Below are 25,411 nucleotides of genomic sequence, written 5' to 3' on the forward strand. Positions count from 1 at the left end.
CGACCGCCTGACTGAGCCAACAAGAAGACGCCACGTTGATCTACTTGCAGTAGTTACATTAAATACGTAGACCGACTTAGACAATATAAATAGGAGGGTCTCCCCCTCACTTATGGATATCTTCATCTTCATCATATCAACTCATTAATGCCTGAGACACAATACAACGGTTTCTATTTTATCACTTCCCAAACTATGATAACAAAGTGAATAATAAATAAATAAATTAAATTTTTAAAACAGGAGCTCAATTGTAGACATGAGTAGCAGTTTGTTAACAAGCTAGAGATATTGTTCCTTCTCCTCACCATAGTAGATTCACTCAACTCCAAAGCTTTGGATGGTCTGGCTCTAGTATTTATACTATGGACGACAACTTGTTGAAGAATTTCTTCTACATAATTTTACTTATTTTAAATTTGATATATTTTTATCCTAATTATTTAGATTATGTGAGTTAAGAAATTTGTATCTCTTTCATAGAACATACATGTAAACTACTAAAACCAATCTTAAGTATATATGCATTATGTTTTACAGTCAAATACATATGAACACAGCTAGAAAATGCAAAAAGTTGTACGGAAAACCTTGATAATACCATTAATTATTCCTTTTACTTGGCCTTTGACACCATTTGTTATAAGTGTAGTCATCTATTTTTAAATTTTTGATAGAAATAAGACAAATTAATATTAATATTTATGGATAAAAATGCGACACTTGAAAAATATCATTTTCCTGGTATATTTGATATGTTGCTATGCCATAAACACCATACACATTGTCCATATATATGCTTTTGGTAATTAATTGTTTTTTCTAGCTTGAATACTAATCAGGCGACCTTCCTAAGCACATATATACAACGTATACATATCAACCCAGTGGCGGCCATACCAACAACCATACAGGCAAAGTAATAAAATAGCAACCATAAGTAGTCGTTTGTAATTAGGGGCGAGCTGAGCATCGGTCGATTTTCGGTTAATAATCTAAATTTTGACCGAACCTTTATAATCAACTGGTCAACTTTTATAACCGATATAACCGAAATCGATGGTTTTCGGTCGGTTAAATATAATCGATATTGACAACTATGAGTTTAGTATTCTTGCTAATTAGAAGTTTAATGGTAAAGCTTTTATTAAAGTTCTTGCTCACAACACAAGAAAGTACTTGATTAAAGATGGTTAAGACACATACAACCATACAAATTATAGTTTACAACTTAACACAAGCAAATAAATCGTAAAACCAAGAATCAAGTAAAACATTAAACCAGTGAAAAGTAGAATATAGAATTTGGGTGCTCACTTTTTAGGCTGAAGATTTGAGATTTGGGAAGCTAAATCGGTAAATCGCAAGGTACTGCCAACTTCATGCTTAATCATACTTAGTTGATGTACTTGTAACTTCATGCTTAATCATACTTAAAAAATTTGCTTTGGTGTAAAAAAAAAAAAAGAAAAGAAAATAGCTAAATGTTATTTTATTTATTTAACTCATGCTAAAAGACTAAATTATTAAAAAAAAAACAATATCTTAGTATTTATAATTAATTAAAATTAACGTACTCAAGTACAATAGTAGTTTAGTGAGATATAAATAAACTATATTAATACATTATATGATTAACAAATATTTTGCAATCTAATAAGTTATTAAAATTATTGTGATAGACTGTGAACTTGCAAAATGTAAATGGGGTAAGGTTAGATTTTATTTTTTCTTTAGATTAATTTTCGATTTTTTGAGCAGCTTTCAGTTTTCTCTTGAAAAACTGATAACCGATTTTTTAAAACTTTAATAACCGAAATCGAACCAAAAACTGAAATATTTGGGTGATTTGATCGGCTGTAGATTTTTCAATCGGTCCAATTTTTTTCTCACCCCTATTTGTAAATATATATTTTTGTTAGAATTGAAATTATAGAAGCTCAATAGCAGAAAAATATCCAAATTGAAGGAAAATTGAATCCCCAGAATGTTGTATTAAAAAAACAAAATTTTAAGAGTAAAAATTGGGTATAAAGCAGGTATTAAACCCATACCCATGTTTACTAACTACTAAGATCAAATTCATCTCAAGCATTAAAACTTAATTAAGCATTAACTTAATCCATATCTCAGTCTACCTAAATTCCTAAAAAAACATACTTTAACAAAGGAAATCTGAAATTGATTTTCGCAGGTTTCCAAGAACGCTAGTATTCATTAGTTTCCGCCGATTAATTTTTCGATAAAAAAAATAGTTGCCGACATATGGTATGCCACTAAGAAATGGGTTTATGTTACTGACATATCTAATACGTCCGAATATATTTACCCACCAAATTACCTACGTATATTAATGGGTATCGGAAAAAACAAATTGTTTCTTTTATCCGTCTTTTAAGAGTCGGAAGAACCGACATATATTTTCTGTCTGTCTGTCTGTACGTAAAAAATCAGCAAATTTTTAGATATCGCTACAATTGCTGTTAATAAAGGATGATAATAAATAATTCAAAATATATGGTTATAATAGATACTAGTATTTGCACCTGTGCGATGCACGGAATGAATTTGTTGTAATATATTAAGAATATATGAATCGATATATAATTATTTAAATTAGAACATCAAATATTATATAGTGCAATTAAATATATGATTTGGATCGTTTATATATTTTGGTGTTATCATTGCTTGGATTTGTGTAAATAATTGCTCAAATTAATAGCTAATGTCTAGATGTACACATACGGCGCTATAACTTTTAAGATTTTATTTATCATTGTTTAGAATTTTCATAAATTAGAAAAATGTGCTCGTTCTCTAACAACTCAGTTATAGAAATGAATTGGTATCCTTATACATTTGTATGGAAGATATAATTTTTTTGTCTAGATATATAACAATTTTTTCATTTAAAAAAAAACTTAATATCACCGATTATATTTACACATTATTGAAACCTCTTTGTAGACGACATTGGTAGTGACAACACAATCCTATTCATCTTCGTCTAGAGCTAACACCTTCAATCCATCAGGACGTATTACTTGGATTAAAATATATAATTGTAGAATATTATTCAATTAGTTATCCTTTTATATTTTCAATCAATTAGTGATATCAGATTCATTTTCAGCCAATTATTCTTTTTTATTTTCAGACAATTAATCAATTAGAATATCAAATGTAGTGATATTTTTACCTAATTTTCATTCCATTTTTAATTGATAATGTAGATATTATTATTGAAATATTTCCGTTTCATTTTTAATTTACCTTTACTATTATTTAAAATATGCATTTACTATTGATAATGTAGAATATTATTATTGAAATATTTTTCTCTAATTTTTAATTTTCATTCCATTTTTAATTAAAATGCAATGATATGGTCATTTCTTTTTTTTTTTAGTCAATTATGGAGCATTTTTTTTATTTGCAGTCAATTATTAATATTCATTTCCTTTTAAAATTTTCAGTCAATTAGTAATATTAGATTCATTTTCAGTCACTTCTTTTTTTTTTCAGTCAATTAGAATATAGATGTATTGATATTTTTTCTTAATTTCCCTCGCATTTTAATTTGATGATGTAGAATATTATTAATGAAATATTTTCGTTCCATTTTTAATTTACATTTACTATTTTTAAAAATATGCATTTACTCCTTGATGATGTGAAATATTATTATTGAAATATTTTATTTCTATTTTTAATATTCCTTTACTTCTAAACAAAAAGGAAAAAAAAAAAAAAAAAAAACACTTTGGACTTCTTACTACTTGCGCACATTGATGGCAAGCAATTATATATGTTTGTAAACATTTTCAAGAGCCCCTCTTTCCAAACATTTTTAATGTGAGATTAAAATGATCCAACATCATTCTTCTTATTTTTTTCTAATTTTAATTTTATTTTGTATATCGTTTTGTTTGGATGATGATGATGATGGTGGTGATTATTATTATTATTATTATTATTATTATTATTATTATTATTATTATTATTATTATTATTATTATTATTATTATTATTATTATTATTATTATTATTATTAATTTTAAAAAATTGAGATTGAAAAATTCACCAAAATTTTAACAAATTCGTCATTTTAACAATTTATCTTTAATCAAAACACCAAAAATATTATTTAATAACTTAGTAATTTGCTCTAAACTGCTAAAAACTAAAACAATACATACATTTTGGGTTAATCTTTCCCAACCCACTAATAATAAGTAAATAAATAATAATAATAATAATAATAATAATAAATAATGAATAAATAAATAAAAACTAAAATAAGAAGACAAAGCTAAGGTTTCTTAAATAAGAACCTTTTAACTTCTCAATACTTGCAACATTGATGGACAAACAATTATGTTTGTACCTCTTATATAGAGGAGCTCAAGAGCTTATCTTTTCAAACATTTTCAATGTGGGATCAAAATAATCCTATATCATTTACAAAGGGATGGGGGAAAATTTGACAAGGAGGATTTTACTTTTATATATATATATATATATATATATATATATATATATATATATATATATATATATATATATATATATATATATATATATATATATATTAAAAAAATTATTATTACTCATATGATTATTATTAATAATACTTGTTCCATTATTCTATTATTAATAACAATAATAATAATAATTTTTATTTATTTTTTTATATTATTATTATTGCTGATTAATTTATAAAACATAAAAAGGTTTTATAAATTAACCAGCAATAATAATAATATAAAAAAATAAATAAAAATTATTATTATTATTGTTAATAATAATAGAATAATGGAACAACTATTATTAATAATAATAATTGAAATAATAAAATTGAGGAAATTAAAAAAGAAAATACTGAAATTTATTTAGATCTAACCGATATTAGCAATAAAAGGAGCACAAAGGGGAAAAGAATTCAAATAAGAGGATAGAGAACCTCTTGCAACAGCATATTCCTTCTGCTAATTATCATAAGGTTGGAGAGAATGGAAATTGTCATTAACTACAGCTGGAGACACGTTGAGGATAGAATAATGGGATTTAGATACAACGATGTATACTTTATCGATTGAAATTTTGACCATGCTTAAGGGTAGTGAAACATTTTTTTTGCAAAATAACCAAACATTTGAGGTTCATTATATGTACCGTACTGCACTAAACTCCATCTAAGAATATGAGGGAGGCACACAGCTGAGTCTATCAAATGCAGTCTTGGTAGCAGTTTAAAAAAAGTAACAGGACAAAATTATATAGGAAGATGGAATTAATTTATAATCCTATCAATAAATACACTTATTTAAATAATTACATTATTTAGTCTTATCTTTTAAGTAATATAAGTAATTACAGTGTACGAAGATAAGTTTTTTTTTTCAAAAAATACTTTTTAAAATTAATTTATATATAAAAAAAGTCAAATATGTTTGCATGCATTAAAAAAATTAAACCCAAATTTTAAACACCTAGCAAAAGAAATTTCAGTCAATTACACCTATTTAAATAATTACATTATTCAGTCTCATTTTTAAGTAATTACACTGTACTATACGAAGATAAGGTTCATTTCTAAAAAAAAAATTAATTATATAAAAAAGTCAGCTATGTATTCATGCATAAAAAAAAATATGCTTACAAATAAATCTAGCAGAAAATCCAAATTTCAAACACCTAACAAAAGGAATTTCGGACAATTATCTAACCCTAAAAATAAAGTATTATATGTACTGCCTATAGAAAATTAAATCGGACACAATAAACATATATAAAGCGGAAGACATACCTTTGATGTACTGCGAAATTGCTAATTTCGACATTGAGATATTAGGGTTTCTTTTAAAAAATCCGTCACCAAGAGCGTATTCATCGGGTGTAAGAACATATATATTTTACAATCGCTAAATTGTTAAAAACTATGGATTATATGGCAAGAACTAGGAGGATTTGGTGTTTGATTTTGGCAAGAGAGAGTGGAGAGAATCTAGACAAGCGAGAAGGTAGGGAAGAGGAAAATGATTGTAGAAGGGAGTCTCTGTTTTTTTTTTTTTTTTTTTTTAATTTGGGTCATTGCTGCAATTTGGGCTTTAGCATGATAATAGGTTTGGGTCGAATATTAGCAGATTACATGTTATATATTACATATAAATCATTATTGTGTAGGCCATGGTCTACACAAGTTGTGTGGACCATATTTTATATATTGTAAAATAATGTTCATTCAATACAACAATAATGTACATTTAGTACAAAAATAATGTACATTGTATTCAAGGGATGTACATTATTTTTGTACTGAATGTATATTATATTGTATAATGTACATTCAGCACAAAAATAATGTATTTTTTGTTATGGTTCACAAAACACTATGTGGACCATGATCAACACACCCATAAATATATTGTTGGGTCATTCTTTTGGGCTTGGCCATGGTCCTTTTCCGGTGCAGCAGCCTAATGTGCACCCTCGCTGATGGCCGTGCATCATGCCACATGCACGGTTGCTAATAGTGCACAAGTGCACATGATAAGAGGGATTTGCACCAGAACTTTTTCATATATATATATATATATATATATATATATATATATATATATATATAGACTTGAGTTCAAATGAGGACAAATATATTATAGAGGACTGTGAGGACAGATGTAGTATGTGCCATTAGCCTGTATGTCGTGTGCATGGCCGAATGAAGTCGTGTGCCACAGTTTGTTTGTCGTGCGCATAGATTTGTTAATTAATTGAGCCTGGGTTCGAAACCTGATGTTTACATGTATTGCTATGTGCCATTATGTATTAAATTGTGTGCCTGATAATGATTTGTTGTGTGCCCATTATTTGTCCTCACAATCCTCTATATATTGTTGTCCTCATTTGAACTCAACCATATATATATATATATATATATATATAGTTTATTTATTAATGTACTTATTAATTTATGTTACTAATATTATTATTATTATTATTATTATTATTATTATTATTATTATTATTATTGTAATATTGTAATTATTGTAACATATGAATTGCAAGATATTATGTTATGCATTTTTTAATAAATAATATTATTATAATATTGCCTAATATTCATCTCGTGCATCACACGGGTAGGCACTGAAGCTGAGTTAATGGATGGTGTTAACAAAGGAACAAAAGTCTTGATACCCAGAATGTCAATGTCACCGTCTGATACCCGGTTGCCAATCAAGTTTCAACGAAGACAATTCCCGTTGATGTTATCATATACAATGACTATTAACAAAAGTCAAGGTCAAACATTGTCACATGTAGAATTGTTACTTAAAAAATCAATTTTTGTGCATTGTCAATTGTACGTGGCTGCATCTCGAGTTAACAACCCAAGTGGTCTTAAAATATTGATTGTCAACGACTCAAGAACAAATACTACTTCAACAACCAATGTGGTATACCACGAGATTTTCAATAATTTGTAATTTTGTGACACTTATTTTTGTGTATTGTATATTAAATTATTGTATACCACGAGATCCACTTTCTAATTTGAAATTTTTAATATAGTAATACGTTAATTTTACTATATCCACAACTGGATATAATAAAATTTTGCCTATACCACAATATTCACTTTGTAAGTTTACAATATCCTGCGAAATATTCACTTACATGAATATAACAAGTAGTACCAATTTTTGTACACGGTCAGTTGTACGTAGCTGTATCTCGGGTTAACAATCCAGATGGTCTCAAAATATTGATAGTAAAAGACTCAAGTTCAACTACTACATCAACCACTAATGTTGTATATCATGAAGTTTTCAATAATTTGTAATTTTGTAAACTTTTCTTTTTTTAGTACCATATCATTAATTGCAACTATTTGTAATATATTATTTACATATTGTTTTTGTTGAATTCCCAAACATATTTCATTTATATGTTATAAATTATAACCGCATTAGTTCATACAATGTATAACATAACATCCACACAATTAATACTTTTTAATTTACATACCGTGCAGCGCACGGGACAAATACTAGTATAATATGTATATGTATATATAGTATATGTTTTAGTATTAGTATAAAAAAAAACTAGTAAATGTCAACAAGTAAGGAGTTAGATTAGTTCGGCAAATTATGCCCTGGACCCGTGTCCACAATGAATTGTGGACACGGGCCCAAAACGACATCGTTTTTCAAAAAAAACGCATCATTTAGTTAAAAAAAAAAAAAAATTCGCGCGCGTTTTGCCGTTAACGGCGTTAACAGCGTTATTTTTTTTTGGATTATGAATGTACAGTTATGCCGTTATGAATGTACAGTTATGCAATTATGAAATTATGAACACAGAGCTCTAACATTATGAACTTACAATTATGAACATATATAGTGATAAAATTATGACCATGGAGCTTTAAAATTGTGAATATAGAGCTTCGAAGATTATGAATGTACAGTTATAGAGTTATGAATCTACAGTTATGGAGTTATGAATCTACAGTTATGAGATTATGAATCTACAGTTATGGAATTATGAATGTACAGTTATTGATCGAATTATGAACAAAGAGCTCTAACATTATGAACTTACAATTATGAACATATAGTGATAAAATTATGAACATAGAGCTCTAAAATTGTGAACATAGAGCTTCGAAAATTATGAATGTACAATTATGGAGTTATGAATGTACAGTTATGACGTTATGAATGTACAGTTATAGAGTTATGAATGTACAGTTATAGAGTTATGAACGTACAGTTATGGAGTTATGAATGTATAGTTATTAACATATAGTAATAAAATTATGAACATATACTTCTATAACAAAGTGGTCTGAAATTAAAAAAAAAAAAAAAGGAGATAACAGTGCCTAACGGCACTGTTACCCGTGTCCAGCAAGCATGCTGGACACGGGTCCAAGGCATAACGATTGGATTAGTTGGTAGAGCATATCTATGGTAATAGGGGAGGTCTTGGGTTGGGTCTAAAACCTTAATGCATATTTTGTCCCCCCCCCTCCCCACCCAACACATAACATTCTTTTATATTAATAGTGATATGTATAATTTATAATGTGTTTTGTATTCAAATTATTTTATTAAATTACCATTATATTTCTTAAGTAATTTATAAAAAAAAATTCTTACGTAATTTATTTATTTATTTTTAAAATTATATCTTTTGTTTTAATGTTTCACTTTTACTGGAAAAAATTTCTGAATCCGTCCTACTTCGCCCCCCCTCAATCGAATTTCTTGCTCCGTCCCTGCGCGCAGGTTTGACAACGATGTAAGAGCAATTTTGCCCGATAAAAAAAGTAATAGTAGAATATTTGTAAAGTAATGTACAATTGTACCATTATAAAAAAATACAAAAAATATTAATACCATAATAACCTAAATCATTCCAATAATGCAAAAGCATAATTAAAATATTAAGTTTTGTTCTAAATAATCAAAAGAAGATTAATTAAACATAAAAAAAAATGTAACCTAAATTTTTTTTTAAATAAAAAATTTAAGAAAATCAAATGATTTTAAAGTAGTTCATGATTTATAATCTTTGATGCTCAACTTTGAATGCTATGTATTTAGTTAGGCTAATTATTTGACCAAAGTTTATGTTAAATTTTATATTATATATATATTTTTAATACATTTTAACATATTCATAATATATGTTTAACAATTATGCCAACTATATTGGGATAAGGTTCGAACCTAAGACCTTTCTTATATAAATTATAATGAGTATGTTAAGAATAATAAATAGTTAACGGAATATTCCGTTAATAAAGTTTATACTAACGGAATTTAGGGTTATTTAAGGGAAGAAAATATAATATAATAGAGGGTAAATAAGGAAACTCATTAAAAGATACTAAAATCAAAATAATATGAACCATTCATTTTAAGAAACAACTACTACCAATATTTTTTTTGTTCCCGTAAGGGCCTAACATTATTGGCTCTTATTAAATTTGTAGATAGATGTAGATGTAGATTGTAGATATAAATTTGAAATTAAATAATTATTATCATATCAACTCATTAATGCATGAGACACATGCTCTCTTTGGCAGAACTTATAGCTTATTTTAAACTTTTGGTAATGTTCTCAAAATAAACTCCTAACTTCCTAACTTTTTTTCCATCTTTATCCTTATTATTTTAAAGAAATGACATAATCCACAACTTTCACCGCAAATATTATTATTATTATTATTATTATTATTATTATTATTATTATTATTATTATTATGAGATTTGCAATAATATTGCTACTTCATTATGAGATGTTAGATCATGATTATTTTAATAGTTTTATTTCAAAATGTCAACTTTTTTTTAAAGACAAAATGTTAAATTTATTATGTAAATAAATTAATTTAAATTTTGTGAAGATGTCCTTTTTAGTCTTTTTACATTTATCAGCTTATCAAAAAATTAATTTTACCAAACACTTTCAATCATAACAGCTAGCTTAACAACTCTTCAGTTTTCAGCTCCGAGCTTATAGCTTTTCAACTTTCAGCTCATTTTCAGCTTTCAGCTCCTAGCTTATAGCTTTTCAGCTAGGTTTTGCCAAACAGAGCCACAATACAACGGTTTCTGTCATGTTAGAAGGCAAATTATGCCTTGGACCCGTGTTCACAATGCATTGTGGACACGAGTCCAAAACGACGTCGTTTTTAAGAAAAAAGCGTCATTCCAGTTAAAAAAAAAAATTAATTTTGTCTCGGGTTATTCGTTTGTGCCATTATGAATGTACAGTTATGGGATTATGAATGTACAATTATGACATTATGAATGTAAGTTATAAAATTATAAATACAGAATTCTGACATTATTAACTTACAATTATGAACATATAGTGATAAAATTATGAACATAGAGCTCTAAAATTGTGAACATGGAGCTTCGAAAATTATGATTTTACAGTTATTGAATTATGAATGTACAGTTACGGAATTATGAATGTACAGTTATGCAATTATGAATGTACAGTTATGCAATTATGAATATACTGTTATGGAATTATGAACACAAAGCTCTGACATTATGAACTTACAATATGAACATATAGTGATAAAATTATGAACATATAGCTCTAAAATTGTGAACATAGAGTTTCGAAAATTATGAAATTACAGTTATTGAATTATGAATGTACAGTTACGGAATTATGAATGTACAGTTATGGAAGTATGAATGTACAGTTATTGAATTATGAACATAGAGCTCTGACATTATGAACTTACAATTATGAACATATAGTAATAAAATTATGAACATATACTCCTATAACGAATATGAAATTAAAAAAAAAAAGAAAAAAAAAAAAGAAATAATAGTGCCTAACGGGGCACTGTTACCCGTGTCCAGCATGCATGCTGGACACGGGTCCAGAGCATAACGACTGATGTTAGACTAATCAAAAATTAAACCTAAGCCATATTTTTGACAATTAAAAAGGTAGAGTGAATCCAATATCCAATAGAAATGCTGACAAATATTTTAAGCATTTGAATAAATAATCTGAGTCCTATAGTGGCGTTTTAAGGCCTTTCCAGCAAATCTCAAGTTCTCAACAGCATCACAGATTCACAGCTGCCCGCAAGGCCTCAACATGAAGTCTATCGCTAGCTAAAGATACTCCATAATAACCAGCTTGATTGGCGTGAGTGACTGTGCACTCTTGTCACTTAAGAGAGGTCGGGAGTTTGAAACCCTTCTCGTATAAAAAAACTAATCTAGCCAGTACTTTACCCCTTAATTGGGACGGCTCAGTGCGAACGGAGATTAGTCTGAGTAAGGTACGGACTTAAAAGTACCTCTTACAGTTAGGGCCTATTCAGGACACTCGTGGCTTGATTTAAAAAAAAAAAAAAAAATGCTCCATAATAAGGAAGCATTTAAAATTATGTTTTGCTTCCTCTAATACTTCACAAATTTTCATCAGCATACTCTGGTGGACAAAACTCCTGTTAGAATGAAGTGGATCATGCTACAACTGGATGCTTGTAAAACTCATCCTGCGGGTTGCAGCTTTTGCTGTTACTGGGATTATGTTCCATGGCTAGGCCTTGAGCACCAAAGCACAAATACTTGTTCACCAGCCTCATATTGAGGGAATTGTATTTGCGTTTCATTTTCGACTTCTCTCCGTTGTGGAAGAGCTTCACGCTGCTGGTGTTGCCCAGGTCCCCGCTCCTTGCCTGACTCAGAGACGCGGGAGATGCCCAAGATGACCCTGAAAGGACACTTAAAGGTGACCCGAAGGATGAACGTGGTGTTGCTTGGAAGACACCGCACCTTAGCCCGCCACCAAACTTCTTTTTAGAAGATGGACTACTGGGAGACAAAGAAGAAGTTGGTGTTGTTTCTTGGTTGTCTGCAAGAGAGGGCGTCGCGGAAAATCTCTGTCGTAGTGGGATAGGCGGCGGTTTCTCGGCTAAGCTCAAACACCCCGTGTGAGATTCAACACAACAGTCCTTTTCGATTGCCTCTTTTCTCCACGCTCGTTGCAGAAGCGCCTTTAGACGCCTGGCAGCACTGTTTACTGAAGCCGATTTCTTGCCCTGTGATGAGTTAGAACCAGCAACAGAATGGCAAGGACTCATTTGAGTCGTTTCGTGATCATCCGTGCCTGCAAGGCCACTGTGAACATCATCAGACACATTATTCTCAACACCCGCGTGCACAAACACTTCTGCATCAGACATCCTAAAAGAGGTCCCCGGGCTGCCAATGATACACTCGTGTGTCTTTCGATGTGGAACTATGGCACTTCTCGTCGTATGGTCTCGAAAATTGGAAATCCCTCCTGCTGAAACAAATCGCTTTATCAATATCTCCGAAGAAGCAGACTGCGGGTGTTGCTTGAGGAGATCCAATGGAGTATTTCCTTCAGCATCACAGATATTCAGATCAATTGAGGGCACGGTCATTAGAAGCTCCACCAGATCAGTTTGAACAACGCTGTCCATTACAGCAACATGAAGAGCAGTTTTACCGTCATTGTTCCTTACATTGATGATGCCTTCTATGTTCACAACTTCCCCACTCACCAACTGCTTCATTAGCTCTATTTGTCGGTCCAATCTCCGGAAACTCGGGATGTTGAAGCCCGCGACAGCCATGTGGAGAAACGTGTCTCCATGATCGTTTGTCAGTGAGACGGATGATGAAGATGCTGATGCAAGAACTTCCACGACAGCTAAGTAGCCCCGGTAAGCAGCCACATGTAGCGCTGTGTTCCCTAGCTTATCCCGGGAATTGCTAATGTCATCATAGGATGCTAATAAACTCTTAACCACCTGTGCAGTAAGAAGAGAATAACCAAATTTAATTATACAGAAGACCCTTTATATATGGCAACATAGCTTCGAATAAAATTCAAACTCTTGCCCTTGCCAACAATCTGACATTCAATAACCAACTGAACTATCCGTGCAGGCCTTATAACGCTAATTACTCTTGCCCTTGCCTACAATCTGATACTCAAGAACCAACTGAGCTACCTGTTCAGATTACAGAACATACATCGTACACAGTCATAACTATTACTCCGTACTATACTCTAGCTAACAGTTGATGAATATTGGTAAAGAAATTAAATGGAAATAAAGTCAAATAAATGCAGTAGAGGCTGCTTCAATTCCACTGAGAAGCTTCTTTGCTGTAGCACTTAAAGGTAAATAACCACTTTAAAGCATACATAATAGACAGAAACACAAGCTTCCTGTGACTAACATAACTAACTGCAAAAACTTTCAATGGCTGTGGCCCCAAAATACATATGTGGTCCAGTCAAGAGCAGGAAAAATTAATATAATGTTGGCATTTTCATTCACCATGGCCATATTGGAGTGCAAAGGTAGTAGATATCAAGTATGGAGAATATAATTGTAAAATGCAATTCATAAAGCAACTAGCAGTGATGGTGTTGGGTTGAGGCCGGCAAAGAGCCAAGTCCAACACCAGGTGGTTAGGCGTTAGACGGAGGCCGGTTAAAGGTAAAAGCCAAGTCCAGCACCCAGTTGAAAATGCATGAGAGTCTATAAGGAAATAAAGTTGTGCTAGCTATAGCTCGCACTTGATCTTAACACTTGAAAATGTGGAACCGGTATAAGGAAATAAAGTTACGCATTCGCTACTAACTATAGCTTTTAGCGTAATGGTAAGCGCTTGATCCTACCCGATAGAAACCACAACAATGTATGTATAATTGATACTAACCTCAACCTGTCCTCTTCCTGAAGCTGAATGCAAGAGAGTAGCTCCCTGATCATCCCTATAATCCAAATCCAAAATGTTAGAGCAATTATTCCCCAGAAGCTCTCTCAGAACCTCAACATTCCCTCCTCTCGCAGCAGCATGAACAGCCCTATTCACCATTTCCTTCTTGAAACCTGCAGAGGATAACTCCCCACTACCCTTTGGCTTTGGTGAGGAGACGCAACAATCAAGCAACAGCCTGAGAATCCGACAATCCTTACTCCGGGCCGCCGCGTAAAACATATCGGTAACCCCATATTCCCCTTCCCCATACACCAGAAGTGGCTCTCTCCCCACCAATTCTCTCACAAACTCCAAATCCCCGGCCGAGGCGGCAGTGTAAAGAAGCCACCCCCCATACCCAGCTCTGATCAGCGAAGTCTGTCCCTTCTTGGTCTCGGATTCATAGAGGAGCTTTTTGGCCACTTGAGCGCGGCAGATAGCCACGGCGCCGCCCAGGTGTTCCTCGTCGTCCCAGAGGGTCTCTAGGCGGCGAATTCTCCTGAGAGATGTGAGCTTTATGAGCAGATTTGGGTCCAGGTGAAGAAGCTCTCTCACCAGATCATAGTGCCCATTGGCAGCTGCCCAGTCAATGGGAGAGGCAAACCACCATTGATCCCCAGTGCTCTCCCATCTCAAAGGGAAATACTTTGCAGCCATGGAAACCAACACTAAAAATCACACCTTTGAATTGGCTCACAGAACATGCAAGAAATTAAAATGGGTTTTTGAATGGGTAAAACTTTGATTTGTGAAACTGGAAAGGAATTAAGCAAAACCCAGAATCAAGACTATGAGAGAATACCCCAACAAAAAGGAAAAAGATCAGAAGCGATTTGTTCTTGAAATAGTGGGACTGGGGAAACAAAGCTAAGACGCACGTAAAGTTAGGAATCTGGCCTGGGGATCCAGAAAGAAGCAAGCAAGATCAAAAAAGGTGTAATCAAAGAGACAACGTCAAAAGTCCTCCCGAGGTTCCTTCGTCTTCAAACATGTCATTTTGACATAATCAAACACTCTTGGAAATTTTCTTACCTAACTCGATTAATCTCTTGACAGAGACCCCCTAATTAATGATAATACTCTTGGTTAAATATAAGCCACGTTTGTTCAATTGTTATACATGGACCAGTGTTCATATTGTATTATGAATTCTTGTCCAAAAAGTATATGTACACAGTTAAATATTGTATGTAGTTAATCTTATGCAAACAAATTAAAGACACATCACATCCTACTATATAATAAATTCATAAAATCTTGGACAATCACATGGCTCCATTTTTCCGTCCACTTAAAGCCCGCATCATTTTGGTTTCTCAAAAGTTTTGGAAGTTGTTCCACATAATAACTCTTCTGCACGAAGCCCTTTGCATTTGGCTTCTGATTTGGTTTCTAAAAATTACTACCAATAAAGTTTTGCTTTTCTGCTACTATTCTCTATTCTATAAACCTATTTACTTTCTGATTTATCTCTATTCTAAGAAAAATCATATTAAGTGCATTCTATGAGATCACCATGTTGAAACTGTCATGCCTTATTTTAATTCTCATCTTGATGGTCCTTTAGTGATTTTGCTTCAACTGTGTCGAGCCAAACAAGTGGACAGTAAGTGCAATATATCTATGATAGTACTAATTGCCACGTAATGCGGTAATTAAATGAACACAAGACCAAATAAAGCAATTAAATGTCTTTTATTGATCAAGGTGAAGACCCTAAGTACAATTTAAGTGGTTGCTCTGAGTACCGACTGACTGCGGTCGGGATTCTCTAATAACAACCTATCGATCGTCTAAAAGTCTCTCACACTGTTGCTATCGCGGGTATTTATAGCCGCGGGGCCGGAGACACAAATCCGGCCGTCCGGCATGTCGCCCACGTAGCAACCACGTGTCGTCCTCCCGGGTGCCCTGTCTGTCAACACATAGCGCTGCCACGTGTATCTTCTCAGCTCTCTCGCTAAGGGCTACCGCTCGGTGGTCGACCACTCCGGTCGGGTACTACCGGTCGGGAACCTACCGGATTCTTCTACGAAATCCGCCCTGTAACTTGCAAAAACAAGAAGAAAAGGACGAAGGCATGTCGGTCGGGGTATTCCCTACCAATCTACTATCACATAATTATCGAAAAGTATGCCTTGTACATTGTTTATTTCTAAAGACAAATGTGTTTCTGTTTTGTATATGAAGTAAGGATATCAACTTCCTATAATGCTACTCATTATGGTTTAATTATGACTGCAAGGAATTTCAGGATTTCAAAGCTAGGTAGTTTAACACACAAAAAAAAAGTGTATTACTTTTAAAGACAAATCTGTTTCTGTTTTGTAGATGGAATTTCATATACTATTAATTTCATACACAATTTCATATCCTATTCAGTTTGAAGGTTGATCACAGCCCACCAAGGAGCATCCACAGTTAAGAAGTGAAGAGAACAAAGGTTGTTTTCATCAAACATGAGAAGACTTAAATCCTAATCTATTTGTAATCTTTAAAGTTGTGTTTGGTCAGTTTTTGGACAATATATGCACTAAATAGTGCATCAAGTTTTGTTCTACTGTTAACAATTTTTTATTTAAATATGCACTGCTAAGTGCATACTATATCTGTGATGGTTTAATATATTTTGACATTATGCCTAGATAGTTTAATATATTTTGACATTATGCCCTTTTTATAAGTGCTTTAAATGCTTTAAACACTATCAATATTGATTTTTAAATTATTTGCATCTTATGTTTTTAATAAACTCTATTGTTAGTTTAGAACCAAAAGAACACATTAAAATAATACTTATAAATTACAATTATAGGCTGAAAAATTAATTAAAACTTACCTTTGTCAATGTTCATCCACCAAGATTTGCATGTCTTGCTTCTCCACAACTTTAAAATTTTGTGATTTTATATAGAATAACTCATAACATTTTACCTATAAAAAACATATGTTAGATTGTTAGGACACCCGTGTGTATAATTGAAGTTGTACGTAACTATAACCAAAGTTAACAATCTGAAAGATTGACTCTTGAAAAAAATAAATTCTACTTTATTTTGCAATTAGTGCAACTAATGTACCCTTCTCCTTAATTAACTTATTCCCATTAAATTTATGTACTGAGTTTTATAACATATAATAATGCAGTAATGTCAAAGAGGATGGTCATAACAGTGTTGTGAGTAATTTCAAAGATTATTGTTTTAACAGTGTGGTCAGTCTCTATGATACTAAAAATAACTATAAGCAAGATTTGTAGATGATTAAAGCCATAACTTATAAGCAAGAACCAATTAACAAGGAAATGTATAGCAATCAGGGGATAAACCACAATTGCAAACTACATACATCCTAACATTGTACAGCACTATGATACTAAAAATAACCAAGCACTCATTTCTAATGAAAATTTATGCTACATTATCAAAGCATAAACATCAAAAAGATTATTATGCCCCTAAAATTTCACGGTTGAGACGGAGAAACTTAATGGAAGGACTAGTGAAGGTCATTTTTGAAATTCGGAGGATGACGGAGGGTCAAAACGAAAGTTTAGGACTATTAATGGCGAAATCACTAAACTCGAGGGACCTTAGCTGGTATTTACTCATCTTTATATTGTAGTAGTATTATATAGTAGGATTATATTATATTAAGTATATATAAATATATACTTTGTTTTTCTTATGTTTAGGTGAATAATAATTTCTAACATATTTAAAAATTCTAATTGTAGAAAATGAAAGTTTAGAAACAACTACAAATAGTCAAGTTATCATCTTCAGTCCACTTTTCCCAACAACATTCAAAGTGGTACAAATTCAGAACAAATGTTATGTTTTAACATTCTGTTAAATCCACTGCTGCCAGGTACAGATTACTTTATATCTATTTAACATTTTTTTTTATACCAAGTTGTAATTATATTATAATAAAATTATTTGTTCTTTAATTTAGTATGAACAAAAAAATATATGAATGTACTCGACAGGACATAGTACAAGCCAGTATAAATTCTTCTTACTTGTGGAATAATTGTGAGGTTCTTCGTTTAACGAAGAATTTACGATTGCGGAGTATTACTAATGAAGAGGAGGTTGAGAAGTTAGATAGTTTTGCAAAGTGGATTGCAGATTTAGGTGATGGAATACTTGGTGAAGAGAATGGTGGTGAGTGCAATATAATTATACCGTCTTCCTTTGTATTGAAAAATGAGTGTAACACCCCCTTTTTTAAAAACTCTAAACCCAATATAATCATTCTTAAATAGGATTAAACAAGGGTAAATTAAATAAACTAGGATAACAATCCATTCAGTAAACTAAGGGGAAAGTTACCGCCATAGTCACCCACTCTCGGTAATTGCACATGCTAACAAGGTCTACTGAAAACTAGAGTCAAAAGTTCCACAAAACATCATAACGAGGGAAACAAACCCCGGTGTCTACGCACCATCAAATCAAGGTAGTTCAATTACAACTACAATAAAGTGCTAATAAGGGGAGTGGGCACTAAACTAATAACTACTGAATCTAGAGCCACGCATTACTCTATCACGTGCGCTCTCAAGCACTGGGTCCACCTGAAAGGGGTTATAAAAGCACACAGGAAAATAGACCCGTTAGCATATAATGCTAAGTATAAAGACACTCAACCCTGTAAAGTACTATAGATATATATAGGTTGGAAAACGTTTTGCATTCATACACATTCTCAAGTATGAACATAAGCAAACAAGACACTCAGTCAAAAGATATCAATAGATATACTTATATACTTTTATATGCTCAACAACCTATATTCTCATATCAGCAGACATTAACTCATAACTCATACTTTTGCACATACATGTACTGGAAATAGATACAGATCTTCTATAAAGCTACTATGCACTTCTTTCAATCATACTGATACTTTCAAGATATATAATGAACGTGAGATAAAACTAGCAAGTAAGATCATGCTTTCATGCTACTACTCAAGCAATGAATGATACTTCACTTCTCAAATACTCAAGATAAGACATATTCTATGCCATGAATGATACTTTACTTCTCATGTACTCAAGATAAGACATATGTTATGCCATGATGTAATTCTACAAATGAAGATATGCTACTATATATATATATATATATATATATATATATATATATATATATATATATAGAATAGCATATCTTCATTTGTAGAATTACATCATATGCTACTATATAGAATTACATCATGGCATAACATATGTCATATATATATATATATATATATATATATATATATATACACACACACACATACTTATACCCTCAATCTTTATATAAAAAGAATACTTTTCTGTGGAGGATCTCTGTTGAGTCACTTGACTCACTTTTCTCTTCTTTCTAATTACTTTCTTTCTTTCTTGCTTTCTTTCTGAACTCGTGGGGGAGGTAGGAACTTCACGAATCGTGACTGGACCTATCCGGGCTCGGCAATCTAGCCGGCCTAATACTCATCTCGCCCACAGAATCAGTACTCGTGGTTCTTATAACTTTGTGGAATCAGGTACCGTACCTTTAGTGTGCACACCCCTAACTAGGATTCCAAGCCCAGCGGGTAGTATCCAACCTAGCAACTCAGGATTGTTCTACCAAGTTACTTCTAAAATAAACTGGCGGTCCTCTGTGACCGATCTTTTCTCTATTTTGTCAGTGACTTTATCGATCTTTTCTCTATTTTGTCGGTGGTTTTACTGATCTTTTCTTTGTTCTTTCGAAATGACATAGTCTTAACGGTGGCCTCCAAAATCATAGATTTTCCTCACTTTATATAAATAACAATTATATATCACATGCAACTTCTTTTCTCATGCTAGTAATCTTATTATCATGCAAGCTTCTCAATGCACAAATATATATCTCATATAACTTCTCTTTCTCATATTGAAAATCTTATTATCATGCAAGCTTCTCAATGCACATAGATATAGATTTTCCAAAATAGATATAAGGATTTGAAAATAGCTTATGGCTTCACTTTAAGCCTTCTAATGCAATAATCTTTAAAAGTGGCAAAATAGACTTTTCAATGCAAAATTTGAAAAACAGTGACTTATGCAAGAAATCTCAATAATCTCATCAATTCTACTATTCATGAGCTAAGCAATGCAATTAGCACATTTAATCAAATAATTCTTGTAAGCAAATGCCAATCTGATGCTTCATAACTTTGAACTCAAAAGCTAAATAAATACTCAGAGGCCAATTTCATACTTGTTTGTTAATCATGCTTCTACTCAAAAATCATACAAATACAACTCACACTAGCGTGTCGTAACGAGGCCGAGTATCCGAGCCTCATGGGCCCATGAATCCCAATCTGAAACAACACATAGCTGAGCCTCAAAGGACCCGCCTTCTACTGATTTGGCCTGGCGAAGCTTGGTGACGAGGCTTGAGAAGCCCCGTCACTTGGCTCCGCCAAGCAACGGCCTAGAGTGATGGATCTCTCTGGGATCCGTCACACGGGTCCGTTGATGCACGTTTCTAGCCAACGGATCTCCCCTGGATCCGTTGGCTAGGGCCGCAAGGCCAACTTGGTCCACCGGGTAGTGTGCATCTCTGCACCAGAAGTCTTCTTCTCCAAAAATCTCAGTTCAGAGCTCAAAAAAACACTTCCAGAAAACCATGAATCAAACACATAACATCAACAACACACACACACAATAAACTCATCAAGTATTCTCAAACATTTCTAAGTATCGTCTATACTCAAGAAATCTAACTTAACATTCCAAAATAATAGCTTTGGGAATCCATGGTTTATACCTTGAGCTTGGCTTTCTCTAGTGTGGATCCCTCTTCTTCTTCTTCTTCAGAGATTTCCACCCTCACCTCCTATTTCCCAGACAACCAAAACACAAGCAATACCCATCACAAACTCAAACACAGTGAAGATGAAAGAGATGAAGAGAGCGGATGGAAGCAAAGTGTCAGGGGATGAAAATAAGGGAAGGGAAATGAAATGGATGGAGGAAGCTTACTGATTTCTCCCTTCTTTGCTAGCTGAACTCTACACTTATGATGAAGGAGGCAAAATGGAGGGATCAAGAGAAATATGATGGAATAGTGTTCTATATATATAGGCTCAAAACCCTAGGTAGAATGTTGGCTAATGAAGGCAGTTTGGTAAAATGGCTTTCAAAAATATCAGGACCCTTCTTTGGCTTAGCTTAAAGTGTTAAAATTTGTTTAAACACTTATTGGAAGATAAAATGAGTTTCTTATAAAGATATTTCTAGATAAAAACATTTGGTTCAGATTTCACAGGTTCTTCTCAAGTTTCACTCAGATTGACTTTTTGGATCAAAACTTGATACATAGATATACCCGAAACTTAGGATTTTCAAAATAGGCTACAACTTGGTGTTGAATTAATAAAAATCACGATTTAAAATATTTAATTCATACACCTTTTTTAGAAATTTTTTTGAAGGAGTAAAAATAATCATTTTGGGATTTATAAAATAGAATTTGGAAATTAATTTTGGGTTGTCACAATGAGGGCGATCCCATTAGACAAATTGTTGACAACACATTTCCTTCATACCGTACTGGAAACATTGATCCAAGACATCTCGAGAGTATAGCTATTTATGTTCCAACATTAGATGTTGTCGACCAGGTAAATGAATACATGAACGGTATGAATGAAGCCTCCTCCATGACATATTTGAGTCATGACTCTGTTTGCAAGTCAGAGACAAATGTTGATATGCAATCTGAGGTCCACACAACAGAATTTTTAAATAGTTTGAGATGTTCAGGGGTCCCCCAACCACTGTTTAACCTTGAAAGTTGGAACTCCAGTTATGCTGCTGAGTAATATAGATCACTCCTTGAGACTGTGTAATGGTACACGGTTGATAGTAACAAAATTGGGAAATTATGTTATTGAGACACAGATCCTATGTGGCAACAACGCAGTTACAAATGTGTTGATACCAAGGCTGGCATTGACTCCGTCAGATTCAAGACTACCATTTAAATCTCAAAGAAAGCAGTTTCCAGTTATGCTATCATATGCAATGACAATCAACAAAAGTCAAGGTCAAACGCTTTCACATGTGGGGTTTTTACTGAAAAAAATCAGTTTTTAACCATGGCCAATTATATGTAGCAGTTTTTAGGGTGAGTAATCCTGACGGTCTTAATGTCTTAATCTGTGGGGAATCTAGAGGTCTTTTAACCAATACTCGAAATATAGTTTAGAAAGAAATCTTTAATAATGTGTAACTGTTTTGTTTATGGAACGCCAATAAATTATATTTTGTCCATTTATTACATCTTCAACCTTATCGGTCCTATCTCTTCAATATAACAAACTGTTATATCTTGCACCATAATAATATTGCTGTGCATCACACGAGTAACTTACTAGTGTTAATTACAGACATATAAATTTTAAAATGCATGTACAAAATATGTTAACCACACACATAAAATGTTGGTTAACATTTATGTGTCCGCAGTTAACATATTTTGTACTTGCAGTTAACAATTGATGTGTCTGCAGTTATTATGTTATATATTGTAATTATGCCTTCAATTTATTTACATATACAGAAATAATTAATTGTATGTAAAGAATATGTCAACTGTAGATACAAAATTTAAATGTTATTTTCGGATCATAGTCTATAATGTAAGATGGACTTTGATTCATGGTATAATTTGTCGTGTTTGTTAACCTTTTACTATCTTATTTTAATTGATTGTTCATCCATAAAAGTATATTGTTGTTAAATTTACATGAAACGTAATTAGCCTATAATGAACAAATCTTATTTTATATCAATGAAATTGTACTTTTCTAGAAGTTAGGCTATAATACACACCGACATATTCTAGAAATCATATTTTATAAAAGGTTTATCCGCGTGGTCAGACAGGCTAGACTCTGAACTCTGACCTTGGAGACTGGAGACAGCTACTACCAATAGAATATTTATACATTAATTTTCGCAACTGGAGACAGCTACTACCAATAGAATATTTATACACTCTTCTTGCCCTTACGGAAAATAATAGATATACTCCTATGGAATATATAAATTTTATTGTGTAAAAAAAAAAAAGTGAATGAATGAAAATAAAGACCTATTTTTTTAAAATTAATTGAGACATAATCGTTTAGTAAGGAGTAAAAAATGAAAATAGATATAATATTTTTTTGCCAATTATTATGTAATATAATAGCATCCCAATTACTATTCTAAATGGGTAATCATATGTTCACATTAGGAAACTTATATTTCTTGTTCGGAAATATTTAAAAAAGTATAGAATAAATATTATATATATATATATATATATATATATATATATATATATATATATATATATATATATTTTTTTTTTTTTTTGAAATAAAAGGAGGGATATCCATGGTCAATATCTGACCTTCACATTGGTCTCACTGCCAAGAAGGCCAAGTTCATCCTCTCTTAGGAGAGGTTGCAAATTTGTGGGAGCTTGATCATAGAAGAGTACCTCTCTGTCATCCTCGAAGGCCAAGCTAGAGACAAGATCTGCCACCTTGTTTTGCTCCATTGGGATATGCCTAAAAACTGTTGGGTTTTTTAGAAAAATGTCATAGGTTTATATGGACTACGATTGATATAGGCTGGGATTTATATATATATATATTTTGAATGCTACTAACTCTATTACATTGTTGTATCTGTTCATATACTTTCTCAACCTACAGAAACACAAAGAGCTAATAACGCCTCCACTGAGGCTCGAACTTACAACCTTCCAAATGGAAGTCCAACCCGAGTACCATTAGACCACATAGTCCTGGTATATATATATATATATATATATATATATTTGAAATAAAGGGAGGGATACCCATGGTCAATATCTGACCTTCACATTGGTCTCACTGCCAAGAAGGCCAAGTTCATCCTCTCTTAGGAGAGGTTGCAAATTTGTGGGAGCTTGATCATAGAAGAGTACCTCTCTGTCATCCTCGAAGGCCAAGCTAGAGACAAGATCTGCAACCTTGTTTTGCTCCATTGGGATATGCCTAAAAACTGTTGGATTTTTTAGAAAAATGTCGTAGGTTTATATGGACTACGATTGATATAGGCTGGGATATATATATAGAGGATAATTTCTATGACGTGTGCAGGACACTGCCTTAAAAGCTTATATCCGAAAACTGTGTGGTCTTTAACCAGGGAGCTTTCGACTGGCTCACACAGAAGTACTCATGCACTCTGTTGCACTTATAGAGATACGTATTCACAGGTCTTTAACCAGGGAGCTTTCGACTGGCTCACACAGAAGTACTCATGCACTCTGTTGCACTTATAGAGATAAGTATTCACAGGTCTTTGAAGTACTCACGCACTCTGTTGCACTTATAGAGATAAGTATTCACGGAGCACTCTGTTGCAGGTCTTTAACCAGGGAGCTTTCGACTCTGTTGCAGGTCTTTAACCAGGGAGCTTTCGACTGGCTCACACAGAAGTACTCATGCACTCTGTTGCACTTATAGAGATAAGTATTCACGAAGCTCTCGAAACAGGTCTGGGGAGACAGGTATTTGAGCCGGGCAGACGGCGGCGGCGGCGCGCGCGGGAATCCCCCCTTTTCCCTCCCTTGAAAACATTTCATGAACTCCAAAAGGAGTGACATTTAAATGATGGGAAAAGTGTCTCTAGGAAACCAATGTGGGACAAGTAGCAAGGCAAAAGCACTACACCCTTTTGAATGTTACTCCCAACAAAAACAACTTTCCAGTTCCATAGTTTTGCTGCTCTACAACGCTCTATGAGATTCCTTCCAGTTCCGTCATAATCATCTTCTTTGCTTATCAAGTTTATGGCTCTGGCATTATCCGATTCAATTATAACTTCCGTTAGTCATTATTTGCCTCATACCTGACTTAGAACCCTAGATGACATGTATTGGTGTCTACTAAGCAGTATGAGTACCGTAACTGAATGTGCTGTCTTCAATCATCATGTCCCATCAATCCAGGATTATATTAGGCACAGAGTTTGGTTGACTAACAACTTCTAGTTATTTAGAACAACCAGACCACTTAATAAGCCT

General features: G+C 32.7%; 1 protein-coding gene across 1 annotated transcript; it reads right to left on the reverse strand.

Annotated features, from left to right (window-relative positions):
• Positions 1-11,457: 11,457 nt before the first annotated feature.
• On the reverse strand, positions 11,458-15,003 carry LOC109162367 (serine/threonine-protein phosphatase 6 regulatory ankyrin repeat subunit B-like). The gene is made up of 3 exons (XM_019311090.1): positions 14,268-15,003; positions 11,959-13,345; positions 11,458-11,696 (listed from the first exon to the last, which is right to left on the reverse strand). Exons 1-2 carry the CDS (start codon positions 14,964-14,966, stop codon positions 12,029-12,031), a joined length of 2,016 nt encoding a protein of 671 aa, XP_019166635.1. The 5' UTR covers positions 14,967-15,003; the 3' UTR covers positions 11,458-11,696; positions 11,959-12,028.
• Between the last annotated feature and the right edge of the window lie 10,408 nt (positions 15,004-25,411).

This window comes from Ipomoea nil, unplaced genomic scaffold, assembly GCF_001879475.1.
Source record: "Ipomoea nil cultivar Tokyo-kokei standard unplaced genomic scaffold, Asagao_1.1 scaffold2939, whole genome shotgun sequence".
In the NCBI taxonomy this organism is placed as follows: domain Eukaryota; kingdom Viridiplantae; phylum Streptophyta; class Magnoliopsida; order Solanales; family Convolvulaceae; genus Ipomoea; species Ipomoea nil.